The sequence below is a fragment of the Vidua macroura genome, chromosome 4 (assembly GCF_024509145.1).
Source record: "Vidua macroura isolate BioBank_ID:100142 chromosome 4, ASM2450914v1, whole genome shotgun sequence".
NCBI lineage: Eukaryota > Metazoa > Chordata > Aves > Passeriformes > Viduidae > Vidua > Vidua macroura.
Window position 1 is genome coordinate 51,083,026 of NC_071574.1, and position 22,324 is coordinate 51,105,349.

The 22,324-nt window shown below is 40.8% G+C and overlaps 2 protein-coding genes across 3 annotated transcripts; one reads left to right on the forward strand and one right to left on the reverse strand.

The window, feature by feature from the left end:
- The first annotated feature begins 11 nt into the window (after positions 1-11).
- Positions 12-11,946, forward strand: RPL9 (ribosomal protein L9). 2 transcript variants are annotated; one of them, XM_053975198.1, is made up of 8 exons: positions 12-69; positions 439-485; positions 566-681; positions 1,516-1,611; positions 1,926-2,058; positions 3,474-3,554; positions 4,036-4,151; positions 10,931-11,946. In XM_053975198.1, the coding sequence occupies exons 2-7, from the start codon at positions 440-442 to the stop codon at positions 4,140-4,142; spliced, it is 579 nt and encodes a 192-aa protein (XP_053831173.1). In that variant the 5' UTR covers positions 12-69; position 439; the 3' UTR covers positions 4,143-4,151; positions 10,931-11,946. The 2 variants fall into 2 exon arrangements, with proteins under 2 accessions (XP_053831173.1, XP_053831172.1); XM_053975197.1 differs by lacking the exon at positions 10,931-11,946 and adding an exon at positions 5,158-5,271 and having other exon boundaries at positions 14-69.
- On the reverse strand, positions 5,664-19,848 carry KLB (klotho beta). Its single transcript, XM_053975205.1, has 5 exons — positions 19,038-19,848; positions 13,855-14,362; positions 11,313-11,581; positions 8,655-9,798; positions 5,664-7,045 (listed from the first exon to the last, which is right to left on the reverse strand). Exons 1-5 carry the CDS (start codon positions 19,773-19,775, stop codon positions 6,684-6,686), a joined length of 3,021 nt encoding a protein of 1,006 aa, XP_053831180.1. The 5' UTR covers positions 19,776-19,848; the 3' UTR covers positions 5,664-6,683.
- Between the last annotated feature and the right edge of the window lie 2,476 nt (positions 19,849-22,324).

The window sequence follows — 22,324 nt, forward strand, 5'->3', positions numbered from 1 at the left end:
GAGCCCCGGAGCGGCTACAAATACGTGATGACGTCATGCGCTGTCTCTTTTGGCCCTGTGCGCTGCAAGGTGAGGTCTGGCGGCGCCGCCGGGATCGCTCGGGCTCACCGGGATAATCCGGGACCATCCGCGGCGCTCGGAGCCCCAGCGCGCCGCCCGCGCGCGGGCAGCCCCCCGCGGCGGCGCCGGGCCCCGCCGGCGCCTCCTGGCCCGCACCCCGCGCGAGAGGGCCCAGCGACGGCGCCTCCCCGGCAAGGCCCCGTTGAGGCCGCCGCGCCCCGCTGCGCTCCGGGCCCGGGCGGGGAGCGCCGCTGCGGGGAGCGGGGCCCGGCGGTGACAGCGCGGGGGGGGCGTCGGGTCGCGCAGGGAAGGAGCGGGCGGGGACCCCGCGGGCACAAGGCCAAGAGAGCCTCCAGCCTTTCTCGTTGTCTCCCGCAGGATGAAGACCATCCTCAGCAACCAGACCGTGGACATTCCCGAGCAAGGTCAGTCCGCGCCGCGTTCGGGGGGCGCCCGGCGGTGCCGCCCCCGCAGCCTGTAACGCGTGTCCGCCTTTGGTCCGCAGTGGGAGTTTCGCTGAAGGGCCGGACTGTCATTGTGAAGGGGCCCCGAGGAACCTTGAGGAGGGATTTTAACCACATCAACGTGGAGCTGTCCCTCCTGGGAAAGAAGCACAAGAAGGTGAGTGCTGCACAGGCCGTTTCGCTGCCCGGAGACAGAGGGGAGCTTTATTATTGGCTTAAAAACTTGGTGGTGGTGTAGGAGAGTGACCAAAAATGCTCAGCTGCGGGTGAGTTGTTGGGTAGGTTTTGCTTATTCCTGTGTTTTCTGAGAGAGAAATTGGTGTGATGGAAGCGTGGGGCCTCTTGGGGCACTGTGGGAGTGATTATGTGGACTGCATTCTTACCTAGTGACAGTTACAGGGAAAGGGGTTGATGACTGTATGCTGTTCTTCAAACTGGATCTTTTAGAGGATAAAAATCAGTCTACTGTATTTCCAGAAACTGCAAGTTATATTAGGAGAGCAGAGATAAATAAATGCATGATTTTTCTTAATGTCTCAAAAAGTATAAGAAAACATCAAGAGTGACTGATTTCAGCTACTGTTTCACAAAGATCGAGTGTTTCATTAAAACAGGGGATCCACACACAGTGTTTCATTTAAGTTGATTATGCATAGGAGGCAGACTTTAAAACAATATGCTTAGCAATTGCTAATGCATACTTTAGCTCAAGACTGTATATTTATCTACCCCAGCTCTTTTGAAGACTTGTTAGTGGCAAGACCTGAAGAAAACAAACGTTTCTCCCATGTCTCAGGTTAGGATTTAAAAGACAGGAACCAGGTGGGCCTTTAGTAAGTAGTCTGTCAAATGAACAAAACAGTTCTGTGTTTTTGTTTGGTGGGCTTTAAGTAGTTTATCTGAAAGTTTTGTTCCTCGTTTGTCACATAATTATTTTGTTGCTGGTTTTGAAGTGTAGCTGAAAGCTTTGTTAATGTGATTTTTGATGCAGCTGCGTGTTGACAAGTGGTGGGGTAACAGGAAGGAGCTGGCAACAGTTCGCACAATTTGCAGCCATGTACAGAACATGATCAAGGGGGTCACTCTGGTAAGTTGTGTTTGGAACCAGGATAACTGCTGCCCTTTTTGTTACTTGCAGTGAGAGCCTTTACTTTATGGAGGGAGAGCGTTTCTAAGCATCCAAGATGCAGGTTCTTTCTCCTTTGGCTTTTTGTCTTGCCTTTGCTGTCAGGCAAGTTCTGCAGGTGGAGGAAGGGATGGATGTCTCCCGGGCTCAGTGTCCTGCCCTTTCTCAGAAGCTGTTGCTACACCTTGGCTTTAGTTTCTGCTGTAAGCTTCGTGCATGTGTTCTGCCTTTGGGCCTGTTCTGCTTTCAATACCTGGTTATGTCCTGTGTCCCAGGGCTTTCGCTACAAGATGAGGTCGGTGTACGCTCACTTCCCGATCAACGTAGTCATACAGGACAACGGCTCGCTTGTGGAGATCCGGAACTTCCTGGGAGAGAAGTACATTCGCAGAGTGCGGATGAGGCCAGGTGAGCATTTCTGGAGACATACTCTGCTGGTTTAACTATGTTAAACAGCTTTCCAAGCTGTTTTCTTTGGGCTCTGCCACTGAGAATGGGAGAGGATGAAATAATTGTTGGAGCAGCATGTGCTTGTCTGAATTAATGTAATCTTCTTATGATACCATTGCAGCTGTTGAGATTTATTACTAATAATGCCTCTGTAATTTATCTTTACTAGCAAGGGCTAGCTAATAACCAGTCTGGAGTTAGTTACTGTAATACAAGGAATCCAGGATTTACTTTAATCACTGGGAGATCTTAACAGTGCTGATAATTGGTAACCTGCAGCTGCTTAGTGTTAGATTTGTGTTTCTGTTTTAAAACACTATACATGAACTAGTTTCATACCGAATCATAGTTTTGGTCTTTAAGGTGTTTGAATTTGCTGATAATCTAGGAGCATGCACAATAAACTTAGAAATTACCATGTTATTAGTTGTTCTTAAATCTTGCACACATAGAGTTTCAGTAAAATGTCTAACAGAAAAGCAGGTACTTGATGGAGCTTGTTAAACTTCTGGAGGGAGGCAACAAAACATGTCATAAACAGAGTTACATAAAGACTGTAGGAAAGACTTCCCTTATCCATTTGGTTTTTTTCTAATTTCACTTCTGGTGAGGGTATGGGTAAGGACATTTAATGATGTTTTGGGGTGACTGTAGAGGAATGCATCAGACCTGTCCCAAAACACTGGTAGATAACAGTGCAGCAGAGTTACAGGGTTTTTGATTTACTGTGGGATATTAAGGGTGGGTTTGATTATTGTATTTGATTTCTTTTTAAGTCAGCATTTACTGTTACTGTAATGGGCTGGCTTAAAATCTGATGTCTGTTGATTAAATAGCTGAAACTGTAAAAACTTCTGTTACTCCCCTTACAAATTCAAGTTTCCTGTTAGAGTCTTGAATGCTGTCACGTTTACTCCTTATGAGTATTTGCACCATTGCTAGTGTAAACACAGTATGTGACATGCCAGGGGCAGGTGGGTTTTAATGGCTTTTGATTGGGCTGACTCCAGTTTTGTCTTAATGAGCACAAGCCTGTGGGAAATGGCACCACCTTGCTGACAGAGCTGTGCTGGCAAAGCACTGGCTTCTACACAGTGTTGGTGATTGATGCTCTAATGTAATAATGGGTAAGCAGGACTATCACTTCAGTAGCTTTCACTTCAGAGCGTGACTTGCACTAATCGTTAATTGAAGCTGTGAGGGAGGACAGCCCTGGAATGGATTTGAGGGGCTCTCTTTAACAAAGTCTTAGAAGCTAATTATTATCTTGAATATTAGTGCTAGATATGTAAATTGGGACATGACATTAATATTGTTTCTTTAATACACTTAACACCTTCAACAGTGTGGATTATATGTTTGCCTTTCCATAGGTGTTACCTGCGCAGTATCTCAAGCCCAGAAAGATGAGCTGATCCTTGAAGGGAATGACATTGAGCTGGTCTCTAATTCAGGTTTGTGAAAGTAGATGTGTGGAAAATTATATGAAAACTTTTATCTGAAGATGTCAGCTTAGCAAACTCTTTACCTCAAACCCTGAGGTAAAGAACAGCCCAGATTTTTTTTTTTTTTTTTTTTGCTCTAGTGACTGTGATTGCTTTTCATAGTTCCTTACTCTGTTTCTAAGCTTAAAGATGTTTTTACAAGTCTGCAGAACCTTCTTCTTCAAGTCAGTACTTAGGGCATTTTTGGCACCAAACTTTTCAGCTTTTCAGTTGTACATGTGTGCAGTAATGAAGTGCTTCTGCCCTGAGTTGCCAAGATGAGCTCAGTGAAATGCATCCTATTTTCATTAGACTCTACAGGATTTAAAGTTGGTAATTCTGTCTCTAGATGACAGTCCTGTTTGTTAGTTGAAATACTGGAGCATAAACAAAGACTACAAGTTGGCTTGGACCTTTTGGCTTTGTGCTAACAGTCTCACTTTGTCTGCAGCTGCTTTGATCCAGCAAGCCACCACAGTCAAGAACAAGGATATCAGGAAATTCTTGGATGGTATCTATGTTTCTGAGAAAGGAACAGTGCAGCAGGCAGATGAGTAAAACTCATAGGTTGGTATCATCTTAATACACATTGTACATCTTCTCTGTAGAGATGGGGACTTGACAAGGTTTATCTGCTTCAACATGGCCATGGTTAAACAGGTTCCCAGTAGGGATGAAATTTTATTTGTAAAAGATGTCATAAGATGCATCATAAAACTTCAATTTCGGTAGGTCTTTCAACAGCAGTTTTCCATCTTTCATCAACTTGGCATTTTGCTACCGTATGGAGAAAACCTGTCTCTCCAGTGCTGTACTCTGCATTGTGAATGCGAGCTGCAGTGCTGGCTGAGAATTTAAAAACAGCTGACCTGGCCTGACAGACTGGTTTACAGCAGCTATTTACAGAGAAGACCTCAAACTAATGTTCCTCCTGGTTGGACACTGCCCTCACTAAAATGGTGGACAGGACCCAATTTATATATAAAGGTCTTCCGAGCAGTTAATATGTAAATGCTGGTAAACAGGTCGGTTTAACAAGGACAACTATTTACATTGTCCATGGGCATTGTTACTGAAGTTGAGTACGAGGATTTAGGGATTTAACTGCTAAAGAAATTTGATGTGTTTCAGCTGTGTATGGTTCCTTACGTAGTACAAAACACCTGTGCAGGATGAGACAGTTTGACTTGCAGATAAGTTCTGTGCTGTGTGCTTTGAGAACCTAACCTTGAGGCAGGATGTAGGTGAAGTGAGTTTCATAAACTGTTTTTTTTTTAAAAATCATCCTCCAGATACCAAACATTTGCAAGCCTCAAAAAAAAACCAAACTTCTAGTGTCATTCTAAGTGCCTTGAGAGATGGAGCAACTTACTACATTTGTTGAAAAGTTGAGCTGTTGTGCTTGAAGGCATCTTTAAGTAATTTTGTCTGTGTGAAATCAAGCAAATTCTTTGAGCTATTAATGTCTGTCTTGCATTAAAATTATCAGATAAACATCAAACAGTTATAAACTTTCAGTTTCACCTTTGTACTGCTAAAATCTTTCTAAAAGCTCTTAATGTTTTATTTACAGTTGTCTGGATCCCAAGGGTAATTACCGTGAGACATTGTACCAGGAATGCCAGCTGGTACAAGGTGCGAACACCTTTAGAGGTTTAGTAAAATAAAACTATATTTCATATCTTGAGTTTGTTGTTGTTTTTTTTTTTTTAAGAACTCAATGGTGATTGCATGAACTTCTTAGAGAAGTAGATTGCACAGTGGTTCCAGCCTACCAATGTGTTTTCAAACCATTGAACTTCATTCAGACTGAATGAATGTGCTCAGAGACTGGTAGGGCAATGTGTAGGCCATGCTACCATGATCTTTCTGTGCCAAAGTCATTAAGTGGCAGTTTTGAGTCATTAAGAAACAGTAAAAGCATTTTTCTCATAGAGGGAAGACTAGTGTTCTTTCACATCTTTTCTCAAGCCTCAGACTTGTGATGACAGAATCTGAAGTAGATGAAAAACAAAACTGAAATCAGTAGAACTAGATTTGTAAGACCATTTAAACTAAATACATAGATAGAAGCAGTAGTCTGAAAATACAATGCTTTATTGCTCAAATAAGAAAACAAAGGATTTGACCTCAAAGCTCAATCAGAGTGTATTGCTGAGTTTCACCAGCAGTGAATTATCTGTGGATACAGCTTGGTTTCTTCACTGCTAATCTTGCCATGTAGCAACATCTAACTGGGAGGTTGTACTATTTCTGTGCAGTAGTAAAATCCACATTGTCACTTGCTCCATTCATTTTGGAAAAAGTATATAAAATATTGGGATAGTGCAGAAACATACTTGGCAACAAGTTGCTAAAGCATCCCACGCATGTTAAAAAATTCCAAAATTGCCCAAAATCGACTTGTATAATGACAAGTGCAATTTACATTCCTCACTATTGAGTGGGTTAACTATTTATTTAGATGTTCTCTGCTAGTAAAAATTTTTATGGCTGCTCCATTTTGGAGGTGAAAAATAGTGACTGTATATGGTTTTATCTCCAGTTATATTTGCTTAAAACTACTTCACCCAATCTGTAAGGGATATCTGTTGGTCAATAATGGAGTTAACTTGGTTTTGTTCTTTTAGGGGTATCTTCAGAAGCTGGCCTGGCACATTTCATTCCTGGTGTTGTACTTAGTTGAAGTTTTATGGAGTTTAATAACACTTCTAAACCCTAACAGCTGCAGTTTCATGCTGAACAACACTCATAACATGAATACACATCACAAGACTTTAAAAGGTGCATATCAGTTCCCAAAAGTTTATCTTTGCAAGTAAAGCTGTTTTAAAGGTTATTCCAAGGCACAGGAGGGTCATAATTAATTTTTTTTAACAGATGAAGTTGTCTTCTAGGTACAGTAGGTGGATAAAAGTAATTTCACTAGAAACAAGTGCCATGGCTGTTCTTCCTGTCAATGTGATTATTTCGTTTTTGAATGAAATGATTGGTGTGTGTGACTGGAGTGACTCAGTGCTTTTCCACAGTTGTCTGAGTGGTATCATCCACTGTAGAATGCAGTGATGGATCTCACTGAAAGTGGGCTTGTGCCCCCTTTTAAAATGAGACACAGATGCATTTGATGCTTTTTGCCTTAAAACGTTTCCTTCTTTTTCTTTTGTGAAAAAAAATAATAGCTAAAAGCAAACTGAGGGTAGAGAAAAGGCAGCAGGCAAAGAATATTAACGGCTTCTTCTGAGAAATAAACAAGCAGAAGCTACACTGCTTTTCGTGGCTAGAGGGGCCACAGACTGAGTGGTCAGCAGGAAAGCCATTGTTGCTTATCAGGTTATTGTAAAATCTTACTGAAGGCTTTCCTTTTGAATCTGAAGTGAAGAATCCAAATCTAGGCTTAGATTTTTCTTCAGTCAGCTTAAATGCATAGTAGCCTTTAATCTTGACTTTGTCAATGTGGTAGGCTGAGAAGGAAAAGAAACCAAAACAAAGTGTTAATAAAAACTTACGTGTCAGGTAAAACCTGCAGACTTTCTGGGTAAGGAGTTCAAATTAAAAAGGGTACTTACATCATAAAATATTTACTGCTTCTAATACTCAGATGTCTTAATTACATAGGAAAAGTGCCTTACTGTTTTTAAAAAATACTTATGATTTGGGAATTTTTGGACCTACGCCTTGAAAACTGGATTTGTACAGGGTTGGAATTTGTTTTCCTGGGAAAAACTAGATGCTGCTCTTAACTGAAACCAGCTGCAGAGACTTGGGAACAGCTGCCCATAAGTGCTATGACAGCAGCTTTCCTCAAATTCCTGCCCTGCTCCAAACCCAGTTGTTCATCTGCAGCATGCATGGCTCTGTGTTACACTGCTGCACCCAAGTGCTGGATGAAAATACCTTAAAATAGCAGGCCTTGAAGTCATGTGCAAGCAGTGAGTATAGTTGGGAATGTGACCCAGACTAAGAACATGTAAACATTTAATAACTTACTTCCTTTAGTAATGTATTGTTCTTTTGTTTGCAGTATGAAGTTAGCATGGAAAACAAATCAGCAAATTATTATCAGTCCTGTGGTAACTGAGAAAGCTAAGCCCTGGAGAGAGAACACTTTTTTTCCTTGGTGTCTAAAAGTAGTCTGAAGCCATGCTTAGCCATGAGTAAGATTTGTCTCATTTTTTATTAACTGCTAGAGAGAAGAACCCAGGATACCTAGACTGTGTTTGATGTCAGTTACCTCAGAAAAGCTTTTGAACCCCCCATGTCCTGATCAGGATCTCTCTAATGCTCATCAGTAGGGAACAGTGAGGGCAGGGATGTATTGCACATCTCATTTTGCCTGTATGGTTCAAGTACCAAGGCCTTGCTCGTAGCCTGTGTCTCACTGCTTTTCTTTAATGATTGGTTGGAGGAAGAGGGAGGGTAGGGGAGGGGTGAGGTCCTTGCAGCATTTCTCATACAGTAAGCTGTTGCTGAAGATCCTTTGCTTGAATGTTTTTGTTCTCTAATTCCATAACTTGCTAGTTTTTCTCTAAAGTGAAGAAGTAGATTTCTGTATGTGCCCAGGAGAAAACAAGTAGAGGAACAAGAACTAGAGCTGGACTCTCCCTTCAACAGCAGCTGGTGCCCTGCTGTATTTCTTCTGTATGTCCTTTCAGGTCTCTGTGGACTTGCTTGCACTTTCCTGTCCAATGACTATTTCAGTAAGCAAGGACACTCTTGCCTTTCTTTGGGGAGTAGAAACGTTAATTGTCTCTTGGGAGTTGTTGGGCTGAAGTGCCATCTCCTAATAATTTCTGAGTAACTACTCTGCTCTATGTGCATGCCCAGAGAGCTTCTCTTATGGTTTAAACTGGAGGCAGCTGTAGCTGCATTTTGTGCAAGGCACCTAATGCCATTTCTTTGTGTCGTAGCTGCCCTGAGTGTGACTGCAGAGTTGGGCCCCTCAGGGGCTTAGTGCTGCTGGCTCCTGCACCTGAACCAGGACTGCTCACTCTGTCCAGGGCAAGACTTAGCTGTGCTGGGGTCTGAGCCATGGAAATGGCTCTGGGGAACTTGAATCTGTCATGTACTCACCTTTTAAAACCTCTTGTACGTATTTGCCCAAGTAATAATTTCGAAGTTCATCATTGTCTAAGGATGGGTCATCTATTCCATTTGCTGTGATGTAAATGTCGATGTCACCATAAGTTTTTTTGATCCACCTGAGAACTTTACGCATTCCCCAAGGCACCACTGCCAAACGAGAAGGGGAGCTCAGGCAGGTGATATCCTGCAGAAACTGAATGTCACGATCAAATTCATACTGACTTCCATTCTGAGGTTCGTCAATCACAAATCTGGTGGTGAAATGATTCAGGGCATAGAAGTCAGCTGCACCTTTGACAAGTTGCTTTTCCTCACTTGTGAAAGATGGCAACAAAGTATATGAAAGGCCTTCTCTGTTTTTAAAGGCAATGTATTCCCTCATAGTAGCTGGATAGTCCCCAGTCTTAAATATGGGATTGGCAAACCAGCCTATTTCAAACTGAAGAAACCTGTTGGCAGCTTTTGAATGAGATTCAAAGAAGGGGTTGGCAGGCTCAGCCCAGTCCGAATGCAGGGACAGGGACACTTTGCCGTACTGAGAGGACCGGTACCGCTCGTCGTATATTCTCCAGGCCATGGCGTGTGCTATTAATAAATTGTGTGCTGCCCGGTAGGTGTCATTGCTGCTCCTGTTGTAGACATTGCTTAGCTGGTTAGGCTCGTTTATTGTAATCCAAAGTTTAACCAAATCACCAAGCTCCCTAAAACATAAAGCTGCGTAGTCTTGAAAAGCATAGGCAGTGGATTGGTTCAACCATCCTCCTGTCTGCAGCAAAGGACCTGGCAGGCCCAGGTAGGTGTGAGTTGGATAATACAAGGTGACCATAGATTGAACGTTGAGTTTCAGGACTTCGCTAATCACACATCTGTAATACCTAAGAACTTGTCTGTTGACCACTGACAAATCTCCATTGGGTAAAATTAGTGACCAGTCAAGTGCAAATCTGTAATGGGTGACTTTCATTTTTTCCAGGAGATCCAGTTGCTTTTTAATACTGACAAAATCTGTGCACTGTGCTGGTCGGGTTTTTAGCTTTACCCCTTCAACTTTGTGCAGAAGCCCATCTCCTGTGACATTCCAGAGGTACAAGCTGGAATCACAGAACTGTGGCGAGGAAGCTGCTGATTCTGCCTGTGAAAATAAAAATATGCTACAATGGGTTTTAATTAAATGAACTTAATACCTGCTTGTAGTCTGCATTTCTGCCTGTGTTTAGCTGTCAATTAGTGCTGGATGTCAGAAGGCCCTGCTTAGATGCTCCAGGGGGAAGAGGATAACCAACTCACCTATATGGACTTTGTGCTAGTGGTCATCTTAATAATTTCTGTTCCTTTCCCTATGAAAAACATCAAAATTGCACTTTTTTCTTTATGATTACACATGGGCATTTGCCCTGCCACCAGCCTACATGGCATGTTTTCACAGAGAGAGCTCTCCCTGGTCGAGTTCGCTCTGGTCACGCACACAGCAGGTCTCAGGCAGCTGCCAGGAGAGCGGGTGGTGAGAACAAGCACCAGGGGCTGTATAAGGCAGGCATGGATTATTTTGGCACTGCTGCTGTGATCAACCTTGTGAAACTGAGGCATAGTAATCTGACACAAACAGCTTGTGGCATGTAGTTATATCTTTTCTATCTCCTACTAGTTGAAAAAGTTTGGAATAACACTTTTTTTTAATATTCCAATTTTTAAATGCTTTTTTTAGGTTTCAAAGTACAATATAGTGAAGTTTAAAATATTTAGATTTTTTTTTAAAGGAAATGTACTTTTTTTGGTGCTGTATATTAACAAGATTTATAGAAGCTTAACTTTTTCTTCCCCTACGGTTGTCAGTGAATAGGTTAAATTATGGGATTTTGTTGTTATTTTTGGAGGCTGATATTTGTCATGCGACTGTGTCTGCAATGACAAGATGGGTATCCCAACACTGCCCATACATACAGTTAGCTTATTTACTAGTTGTAAAGCAGAAATAGAAGAAAAGTAAAGTATCAATCAGTCCTGTAGGAACCAGTTTGGACAAAGGTGGTATAATCTGTTTTTTAATGTGAGCTCAGATGGTAAAACCTCAAGGTTAATTATCTTCACCTCTGCTAGGTGTCTTTTTAAAGAATGGCTTCTTACACACTTGTCTGAGTGGCACTTAGAGCCAGGCCTAACCCAGGAATGTGTTTCTGCTCTAGACAAGACCTGGAGCCTGCAGGTCGCTCTGCTGCCACCAGTGTAATCACCTTGTCCTTGCCCTTTGTCACTCTCTCCATCAGGCCTTCACAAGCATCCCTATGGCCACACTGCAAACTGGATATGGAAACCCCTGGTTGAAAAATAACCCAGTAACAATTGGTTGGATCAACTTCTTGGTCTGAAATTTCCTCATCTGATCTGCCACATGGAGATGCAAGCAGAGGGAGGGCCATGCTTGAAAGGCTCCTGCAGCAGGGTCTGCTGCTGCAGCAGTAGCCAGCACTCTGTGACCAGCTCACCTGAAAACCTGGAAACATGAAATTGAACCAATGCAATTATGGCTTAACTTCTGTTGGCAGTGTGCATTGAAATTCTTGAATGCAAGGTGCCATATGCAGCCATTTGTTCACGAAGCTGCTGACCACTCTGTTTCCAGAGATACGCGTCGTATTTTATGCTTACCTTGAGAACAGACTCGGTGATACCCCAGGAGAACTCACAGGAGAACTGAGCTTGCAAGTTTGGGGTAGAATCCTTTGGGAAGAAGCCATTTTCTCGTATGATTTGTTTATAATAAAGTGCAGATGACTTAGGAATCCTTTCCTTTTTTTTGCTTTTGAAATCTACATAAAATAATCCACGCCTGATGTTGTAAGCATGTTGCCATTCGAAGCCGTCAAGGAGGGACCAGGCTGTGTAACCAAACACATCTATGTTGTCGTATTTAATAGCTGCGTAAGAGAAGGTAGCATCAAGAGTCTTGTATTTAGTACTCTAACATATATAAGGGATATTTATGAGGAAGTGCTATTTATTTTGAAAATCTTGGCTGTCTTCTCAAGATCTGTATTGACCCACTGTAATTCATTGCAAAACTGATGTATATATCTTAGTCTTCATTTACTAAAAAAATGGTGTCACTAAGAAATTGTGTCCTTAAGAAATTAAATTACTGTAGGATTCTTTATTTCTGCTCTGACCAAACAAGAAATATTGTACTACATCCAGGTTTGATGTTTCATTTGACAATTTGCCAGTAAAATAATACCAGTAAAATTAGAGAATCGTGAATTAAAATAAAAGGAGCAACAGTTGATCTGATTTGTAAATTTGTCATGAAGCTAAAACTCTCTACCTTTATTTGAAAGATGTCTATAAGCTCAAATGTCTACTTAGCTTGTAGATTGGAATTTTTTTTTTGTTAGCATGGGACTGTTAATGACTTTAGAGAAGTAGGGTAGAGCAACCCAGAGACTGATTTATGCACAAAATGGGTGCAGTGCATGCTGATTTCTTCAGGCAATCTTAATGTCCCTCTTGCAAAGGAGTCTAGATAGGATCTTTTACATATAATATATGTGAAAGATAACAACACAACTGCTTTCTCAGATGTGGAACCTGATTCTTCAGGAAGGGCAGCAGAGCCTGCAAAGCACTTCTTAGCAGACACCAGCTAACCACAACACTTTTCACCTGTGCAGGCTCGTGCCAGCTGGCAGCCTGGAAGGAAAAGTCCAAACTTCACAGTCAGTCATGTTCACTGCCTGTCACCACCTTTAAGCTAGGAAATAACACAGGATGACTCTTCATGTTAACCTTATCAGGGCTGGAATACCCAAGGCAAAGAAATGACCAAGTAGGGTTGCTGAGGATTTTGACACAGACAGGTGGACAAGCCATATTTTACCTGTAGCCCACCACACCAGTAAGCCAAGGGATAAAGATGAAGTTTTCTGGTTTATTCTTTGCAATATCATTTAGCCTCATTTTCTCAGGACATATCATTTTGCATCGTTCTGTATTTCCACTGAACCTCCTTGCCCTAGTCACACCAGGCTGCAACTTGAGCAGAAAGCAGTTTTGCACAATGCATGTATTGATGCAGCAGAGTTCTAAGGTACCCAGAAGCATGGGCACAGTCCAGCTGGATGTTTTCCTACTTGCCAGATGAAATCAGAAGGCCCAAGAGCTTGCAATGTGAGTATATGGGAAGATGATAGACAAGGCCAGACTACTGGAAAGGAGATGAGGAAATGTAACAAAGCAATACAAGGGCATGAATTTTCAAAGAAGGCAACTTCTACGTTAGGGAAATCATGGGAGAAAGTATAAAAATATCTGAAAATACCCATTGCAAAATGCAGAGGCAGAGAACCGTGTAGAGGATAAAGAGATAAGCTATAATGGCCTTTTAAGTAAAGTTGAGTACTTGATGTCCACAATGAGGAGGGTTGAACAAATGGGAGCAGACATCTAGGGACAGAATAAGTGACAACTGAGAACATTTTTGTTTGTAGAAGTATATTGAATAGATGGGGATAAGTTTAATTGTCAGAGCGAAAGATGCTGTTGTACTTGAGATGGTACATGCTGAGATTTTGTGGCCGTTTGAATGGGTAGAGGAAAAATTACTATTTTATGTATACTTTATGGTAAAGAAAATTAAAAGTTAGGCAGGTGATAGATAGAGACCTGGTGGATCAGAATGAGAGTATGTTTGTAGCATTGTCTGCAGGGACAGTGAAAGGAGAGGGCAGAAACAGGTCAGGATCCTGACTGTTAGAGTGAGGATGAGAAAAGCCCCCTGAAAAACAAGGGAAGGTTTGGGGCAGAAACAAAGAGCTGAAGGTAGGAAAGCTCAGGAGTTAACTAAGCTCTCTATGTCACCAGAGGTGACATTCACAGAAGACGATCTCAAGGCTTTTCTGTACCTACTATAGGCAGGAGTAATAGTTTCAGTATGGAAACCCTAACCCTAACCAACCTTAACCCAATGCAGATGTTGGACTTTAGCTTTCTGGGACAGGGGCTATGGGTTTTTTCTGTTTGTACAACACCTAGCACCAGTAGATCCTGATCCATGACTTGTACTCATGCAGTATAAATAATTAATGATTAACTTTGTTGCCATTATCTCTTAAAAAAAATTAAATTATTACAGAACTAAATATCAAATGATCAAAAGTGCTCTCTGAAAAATCCAACAAGTAATTTCTGTACAAACCTTGTAAAACCTTATTAATGAAGTTTTTCATGATGTAGATGGCTGTGGTGTCATCTGTTTTCACATGGCTGTCAGTGAACCAGCCATTCTCTGCAATCAAGATTCGAGGACTGTTGTATTCCAGTTTAATCCAGTTCAGTACTTCCCTCAAATTGAGTGACAAATTTTGTCCCATTTTTGGTAGAGTGTTTGGAGGTTTAAAGTTACTAGGACCAAAGGAAAACGCGAAGAAGTCAGCTGTTCCCTTTATGTAGTTTTTTTCATCTTCAGTGAAGTGTGGCAAAAACAAGAATTCATTTTTCAGTTCTTCTGGATAATCTCCATCCCCGTGGATAGGTTTAGCAAACCATCCGAGTACTCTCTCCATGGACTTCTGACATTTAGAAATGTCCGACTCATCTTCCAATTTGTTAGGCTCGATCCAGTGGGATCCCAATACTATGGATATCATCCCCTTCTGATAGGGTTCAAAGTGTTCTTTGTAGGTATGCCAAACTTTTGCATGAGCCTGATGAGAGAAAAATAGCATTAAATTGTAACTCTAACAAGTCTCTTTGTGCATTGGCAGCTAGAGAGGCAGGTAGCTCCATCTGAGTCACTGCAGGCTTATATGGAAGTATCAGTTAAGGCACATGAATTACCCTGCACAGTTTAATGGGCAATCACTGTTACCCTGCAAGGTTCCTTGGGATGAGGGCAATGCTCAGTAACTCGTGTCCTATGACACGCTGGGGCTGTGGCTTTTTGCCTTTTAACACATGTCTAAATTTCAGGAGAGATCCCAGCAGGGATGAGAACAGCTGTTGTTACACAGATACTTTGGAACAGCTCTATCAATGGGATTTGAACTCTGTGATCTAGCCAGTCCCATCTGAGTCTTTCTCTGTCAAATGGTGATTCCTGGTATGGTTAAAATTTCAAACCATCTTTACAATTATTCCATCAATGATGCATCTCATATGACATTTTATTTGTCAGTGGTGACTCTTGTGCTACTAACTGCTCTCTGCTCTGGGGGTTACCTGGACTTACTCTGATCAAACCACATCCACCCCATTCCTCTTCTTGGGATTTAGTTGTTTTATTCTGGCCTAGTCATATAAGCAAGTGTTCAAGTTTTGATATTTGCACAATTCCTAAATGTAAAAACTTGGGCAAAGGACCCAGCTGTGAATTTGAACCCAAATATCAACTTTCACAGCTCTGAGTGAGAATTTTGTTCAGGATTTTAGTTAATTTCTTCTTTGAAATGACCACTGCACTGCGTCACATCTTAATACTGCTTTTCTGATTATCATAATGTTTTAGAAAGTGTGTCGTTATTACACATCACAATTAGCTTCAAATGTCATATTATTAATTACTTAAATAAGGGCATACAGCAGACAAAACTTACACAAAACCAGAAATACATGGGAGACTGAGGAACCACTAGCACTGTCAAAGTCCTATAAGGAAACAGGACAGGTAGGTCAGAGAGGAGTGACTCTGGGCTGCTGCGTGAATCACATCGGGTGATCTGACGCAGGGGAGGGGAGCTGACCTCTCCCAGCTGAAGAGTTGTCAAGTAACTCAGGGTTTACCTTTTGCCTGTGATGTGGCATTACACTCTTAAGCTGGAAAGAAAATAATAGTTTGCACCCAGAGAAAAACATTAGGAGCATTGTGAAACACTGAGTGCTGAGTTAGATTGTCATCATTACTAAGCCAAACAGCATTGCTTACCTTTGACAATAATTTCAGTTAATTTATCTAGAAACATACAGCCTTGACAGTTTTAAAAAACCTCCAAAAGGCCTGATGTCAGGTAGGTATTTGTTTAAGCTGGGCAGTACCAAAGAATTACAGTTTGTGAAATTTTGTGTATCAGTTGTTTATGGTTTCTAAGGTCATGCTCGTAAGATTTGTTCAAAGTCTGTCTTTGAAAATACTGATAAAGTGACACTAACCTTTGAAATGCAGGTTCTGTAGCTGAAGAGGGAAGCCAGCAAAAATGGAATAATGAGGCAAATTGCAAGATAGAGTTAGAGTGTTATAAAATGGATTTCTTAGTAGCCTCATCAGAAAATTTAAGTGGCCAGTGCTATCTCCTCAGTTGCCCTCACTGTCCTCTCCTAAAGTCCCTCCAACCTGGGGTGGCTGCTGGGGCCAGGCTTACTCTGTGCTCTGCCTCTAGGGTTTTCTCACCTGGTTTATACAGTTTTTCTCCAGACACAGCCCACAAACACCACTGTTGAACAAGAGGCATATGGCTTAACAAGAAACCCCCACTGCACTCAGCTGTATGATGCACAGTGCCAAGTACTATGACAATAGCTCCAGGTAAATCATAGCAATCACACTTTTCTAGGTGAAGGGGAGAAAGATGGCTTTGCCAAAAAACAACTAATTAGAATATTATATTGACATGTAAAAGCCAATCAGGGATAACTCGTATTCATACACATCTTCAGGAGGTGATTAGAAGAAAATAAAATTGTTATTAAAAATAATGTGTACAGTAGAGGATATAGGCCCAGGTATAACTCTAGAGGAGTAGACCTCAAGTATATATAAGTGCATTTCATATGAGTCAAGATAGAAAGCTCATATACAAATTTGTATGTATCACTGATGACTTAATTCTGAGGATTAACTCTTTAACTGTAAAAAACTTGTCACTGTCTACAGTAAGGGTTTTACAGACATAGCAGACACAATATAATTTGCTTATCTATAAATCTGAGTTGTTAATTATCTGTAAAGAAGCTTAGCATTCTCAGATAGAAGGTGTTTGCTAAATGCAAACTATTGTTGATGGAATCAGCTGATTTACAGAATTTGTTTTTTAAGACCAGATATGAAACAAATATCAATTTAAAAGCCGTATCATACATCAAATTGGGTATTTTCAGTAAATCTTGACTAATCTTTTTTCAGTTATAGTTTAATTCCTAATCTTTCATTTTCCTTGTTAGAGCAAGGACAAATGTCAAGGCTAAATACACAGTTAAAGTAGGATCAATATTGGGTATTTATTCTAGATAAGTATGACTCATTAATTTCAGCATATTTTCCTGGTATAAAAGTAGAAAATATTCCCTAGTCTCAAAAGTCACAGAGAGTACTATGTCAGTTAGTACTAACCATGTAAAAAGGCTAGAAAAGTCAACTTAATAAACTGAAGCCAACAGTATTTGTTCTCTCTTTTTGAAACATTCTCATACTCCTTGAAATTCTGATCCTGTAATTTAACATATGCACATGCAAAGAGCTTTCAGTAGAGCAATACTTTCAAATTCTTAAGATACTTTAGTCAACCAATTTTTCTTTGAATAGCAATGAGTATACAAAACAATGTCAGGGGTATATGGAGTTATTTTAGTGTGCTGGAAAACAAGAACGTTTAGGAAAACTGCAATTGAAAAAATGATAATAAATTTTTTTGGGCTTTGTGTTTACTTGTTTGGTGTTTAAACCATGAAGAACTAGAATGTAGTCTGATGATGATGATGTTACTGTTCAGAAGAAGGACAAGGGTGTGTGGCTTATTTGGAGAGTGTATTTCCATTCAAGGCTTTTTTGGTCTGTGGTAAAGATGCCCCATAGTCAGTAGAGCAAAAGTAGAATTAAACCCTTTATTTTGCAAACTGAATCTCAATCCTTGTGAAGGATTGCCTACATGTCGAGATGCAGGTGACTACACTTCTTGAGAGGGTGTTATGAAGGACTGAGGCTTTACTATCGTAATTTGTTGTCTGTTAATTGTTCTGCATTTGGATTGTGTTTTCCCTAATGATTACCAAGAAATCTAAGAAAGCTAACCTGAAAATAACAAATCATCAAAAAACTATGAATCATTGCTGAATTTTACATCATCACTGATTTGAAAAATCTTCCAGCAAAGACATTTACAAGCACAGGTGATTCTGGTGTCCACCCTAGAGCCATACTTGATGGAGACAGGCTTCCCTTCTCCTGAAAGAAATACAGGTGCTGGTGTAGTTTCATCTTTCTGCATCCTGAGGAAATGAGTCTCCTTTGGGGGAAGGGAAGGAATTGTCTGGTAGGACACAGAGGTAATTATTAATTATTTCCCATTCATGAAGTAGAAATTCATTTTTAAGGAGAATGAATTATAGGACTTTCCTGCGGCACACTCATCCACAGATCCCAAAGTCAGCAGTGTCCATGAAGAGATCCTGGCATAGTGAGATCTATCAAAGAGCTGGGAGTAATGCAGCTGGGCACAGAAAAGGACATGATCTGCAATGGACACTTAAATCATTCTTCTGCTAAGTCTGAAATCAGTGACTCAGGATTCTTGACAACTTTTCTGTGTGTAAAACTTCTATTGACTGCAGTGTGACTTTCTTGAAAAATGATGTTCTGAAGGTTCAAGGCCACAAGCAAATACAAGAATTTGTCAGTTGCAGAATATTTTAACTACTCTTTAAAATATTTTTTTTCCCACTTGCATACTTCTTTCTGTAGGATTAACCTATTCAGATTTATTTGTTAATTAAATGTGCAATGTATGGCAAGTTGTAGAACAATTATCTTTGTGACAGTTAAGAATAGTCTCAGCAGGGAAAATTATACTGGCTGCAAAGATGGGATAGAGACCTGTTCTGTAAAGCACTTTGAGCACAGCAGATGCAAAAAAATACTGTACATCATGGAAATAATTTGAAACTCTCAGTACTGAAAAGGACATTTGTTTTCTTCTGAACCCAAGAAACCTTACTAGTTTAGAAGCAAACATTTTGCAATATGATCTTACTAAGCTAGAACAAATCAGACTTAGATATACATACTCTATGGCCAGTAAAGTTGATTTAATATGCAAATACAAATGAATTTCCTTCTAAACTAATAGAATAGTCATTTCAGTATGGCCAAATCTGTTTAACTAAATGTAAAGAACAAAGAATGTTCTTTAAGAGTTAGAATTTGTATGTAAAAGCTAATTTAAATAAAATAATAAAGAAGCACTTTAAAACAAATAATTACTGAGTCAGCTGTTGTGACAAGCACTAAGATCAAAGTGAGGGTCAACAGAAAGACTGCCTTAGCTAAAGGCTATTTCTTGGTGCTTTCACAGTAGGTGATTTTTTTAAGAAAACATTGATCACAGGACCAATTCCTCCTATTATCTCCCACATCAGTGCAAGATCAATTTGTAAAATCTTATTATACTGTACCTTGATCAAATTGTGTCCTACTGAGTAGACAGTTCTTATTTTCCCTCTCTCTCCAGGAGCATGAATACCTGTGCCATATCCATGCCAAGCAACTAAATATGGATTGTGAATTGTAATCCAATATTTAACACGATCCCCAAAGGTCTGGAAGCAAAACGTGGCATAGTCATTGAAGATATCAATCACTGATTCATTTTTCCATCCCCCGTATTTTTCTTGCAGCATCAAGGGCAGGTCCCAGTGGTACAGTGTGACCACGGGGTCAATATTTCTGTAGAGTAAAGAGTCAATAAGGGTGTTATAATACTGAAGTCCTTTTTCATTGGGAGCTGCCACCACTCCAGTGGGGAAAAGCCTTGACCATGAAATTGAAAACTGGTAAAAAGTAACTCCCAAAAAATCCAGAGCAGACAAATCTTTGTCCAACAAGATATAACTGTCACTGGAGGCGCCTGTGCTGTCAGTGTCCCTGAACTCCGAGCGGGTGAAGCGGTCCCAGATGGAGGAGCCTTTCCCGTCCTTCCTCCAGCTGCCTTCCACCTGGAAAGCTCCTGTCCCTACCCCCCAGAGAAAATCTTTGGGGAAAGTGTCATATAAAAACATCTGTGTTTCGCTCACAGGGCTGAAGTGGGAGTCCTTTTTCCACACAGCTCTTCCCTCTCCAGCAAGCCCAGTAATTATCCTTACGAAAACTAACGTCCAAAAAGCAACAATCTTCTCCAGTCGTTGGCCACACATTATGCCAGTTTATAGTGCTGGTGTTAAAAATCAGATTTCTTGTACTGATGCTGAAAAAATTCCATGCTTTTGCTGGAGTCCACGCCGTGCAGACCGTTTTCATTTGCCACAAGCTGCTGGAGTGTCTTATCAAAGCTTCACTAAAAGCTTGTGATTGTAAAAGCCCTGTCAATGATTAGCCTGAACTGTGAGACGTAGAACAGGTCTGAGAATGATGTAATTTATAGGGAGGTGGCTTCTGTGTGACCACTGAGACACCCACCTGGCTTCTTACTGCAGCCTGCCTCAACAACAGAAATGCTAGGAACTAATTTATCATCATTTAAAGGTCAGTCATTCAGGTGGGATAATATAGGTGACAGAGGGTCTAAGAAGCTATCACATCCTTTATTTCTTGTGGAGCTGTATTCTGAGGAAACATGAATACAATGCACACTACATAATCACCAATTTAAAGGAGATTTATCCTATCTGTGTAATTGGATGACTGGAAGGGCAGTGCATGATTCCTCAGTCTTACCCTGCTCAAACAACCTACTTCTGCTGAAAAACTCTTCCTGGGCTTGTGGGAAATTTTGTTGTGAACAGGAGATATGCATATAAAAACACAAAGCAAGTCAATATTTCTTTCAAACACAAATGCAACCATTTTTCTATCCTGTATAAAAGTCTCCTGTACAGCACTACACACAGCAGCAGTACAAAATCAACAGGGGACTGTTGCAGTTCTTACACCATTTTCCTGGATTTCTTCAAATAAACACAATTAGCAAAGATAATTATCCCTGAAATATTCTATTTCAGTATTGATTAATTTAACAATTCATATACACAGCTGGAGCATCAGTACAGCAAATATTTATACAGCAATTTTGCAGTATAATTTGATCTTCTAACATGTTTAGCAACAGTATGTCTGTTGAGATATAGTCAATTTACTCGACATAGTAAGACTGATGCCTGCCATTTTTGTTTTTCTTGAGGTACAGTAATATAAAATGTGTCCATATAGAAACAGAAACTGTTGTGACCACAGCTTCAGAAGGGGCTTGAGGAACACCAATAGATGTATGGAGTAACTTTGCATGTAAGAAAGATACACACTGAAATCTGAACATGGGGACAATTCAGCAGTGGAGCAGAGCACTCTGCTCAGATGAATTAGCCCTGCTGCCATGTAGGACATGAAAGTCCTGATGCACTGCAGAATGCCACTGACATACACCTTTAATTTATCAGTCAAGCTGATGAATTGCTACAAATGGAAGCTACTTTATTTATTTTTAGGATAAACAAGAAAACGTCCATGCTTGTAAGCATTTCTCTGCAGAGCCTTTACAAGAAACATTTTCACCACAGATGAAGATAAAGCTCCCACTGACATCTGCACTCCAGGTCCCTGGTGGTGGGGTAGCCACGCATCTGACATGAGCCTCTCCTCTAACCAGAAGTAACTGCTCTACATTTCTCAGCCAAGATCCTACCACGCACAGGCAGCTTGGGAACAAGAGGAGCAGACAGGGACTGTACAGAGTTGGTTTACAGTACATACTGACATGTTCCTTTTTTGTTCTATGGAACAGCATTTAAAATGCTGTTTGATAGTTATTGCATTAACATCATCTTTCTATTTTGACATTTAAAAGCACTGATTTTGTGTATCCTATTTCACGAAAGAAAATTCAAATGCAAGTTGTTGTCGATGCCGCTGTACTTCTAAAGCAGCTAGTCACCATCATTACCAGGTGCTTGAGCTCCAAGTACCCACAACAGCTTTGTAGCCCCATGGGCAATCTGGGTAAGCCCCATGGGTAAGGGAAAGGCAACAGGCTTCTCCCCACTAAACACAGCAGTGTTAGTACCACTGGCACAAGGCTGCAGAGCGTGTTGCACCTGCCTGAGATGTGTAAGGTGCAGCAGAGACTGGTGCTCTCAGGTGCTTGGTCTGTGTAAGGTTATGAACTGAAATTCTTTCCTGATTATTGACATGACTGGGAGCATGCTATAATCATGGTTTGAAAGTGTTTCAATGCTTCAAGCCTCTGCGAATCCAGTTTCTTACTGCTTGGTCATATTTAACTGTTTGGGCTGTAATTTAACTTCATGAAGTTAAAGAGGAAGCTGTTCAAGTGATGAGAATTGTATAGTGACTTGAATTTGGAAGAAGGATTTCATTACCTGAGCAAAGACTTGGGGGAAAGAAATACTGTTAATCTGGGAAAGCAAATTTAATTTGACTGTGAAAGCAAATGTTAATTTGACTGTTCTTAATTTGGAAAGCAATCAGTATGGAAGAGTGAGGTGTGATGAGGGGGTGTTAGGAAGTGAGGGTGTGAAAGGAGGAGAATTAATGATTCCACTGGCTCAAGTGGCAGAATCAGGCCAGGCTCCAACCCTGATGCTGTATGAGGACATCATAAAATATGATGCTGCACAGTGGGATTTCCTGCCTCTGTCCACACACCTAATCAATCTGGTTTCAGAATGAATCAAGACTGGGAGAAGCTGAAATCTCCAGGGCACTTGCTGATACAGATTCAGTAGTTAGG

Excerpts from the sequence above, each read along its gene's own strand:
- RPL9 (XM_053975198.1), top strand. The coding sequence starts at position 440 with ATGAAGACCATCCTCAGCAACCAGACCGTGGACATTCCCGAGCAAG. Across the intron at positions 682-1,515 it reads TGGGAAAGAAGCACAAGAAG|CTGCGTGTTGACAAGTGGTG; the intron begins GTGAGTGCTGCA and ends TTTTTGATGCAG. Across the intron at positions 3,555-4,035 it reads TGAGCTGGTCTCTAATTCAG|CTGCTTTGATCCAGCAAGCC; the intron begins GTTTGTGAAAGT and ends CTTTGTCTGCAG.
- KLB (XM_053975205.1), bottom strand. The coding sequence starts at position 19,775 with ATGTGTGGCCAACGACTGGAGAAGATTGTTGCTTTTTGGACGTTAGTT. Across the intron at positions 11,582-13,854 it reads CATTAATAAGGTTTTACAAG|CTATTAAATACGACAACATA; the intron begins GTTTGTACAGAA and ends TCTCTTACGCAG. Across the intron at positions 7,046-8,654 it reads CGTACAAGAGGTTTTAAAAG|CCTACCACATTGACAAAGTC; the intron begins GTGAGTACATGA and ends TTTCCTTCTCAG.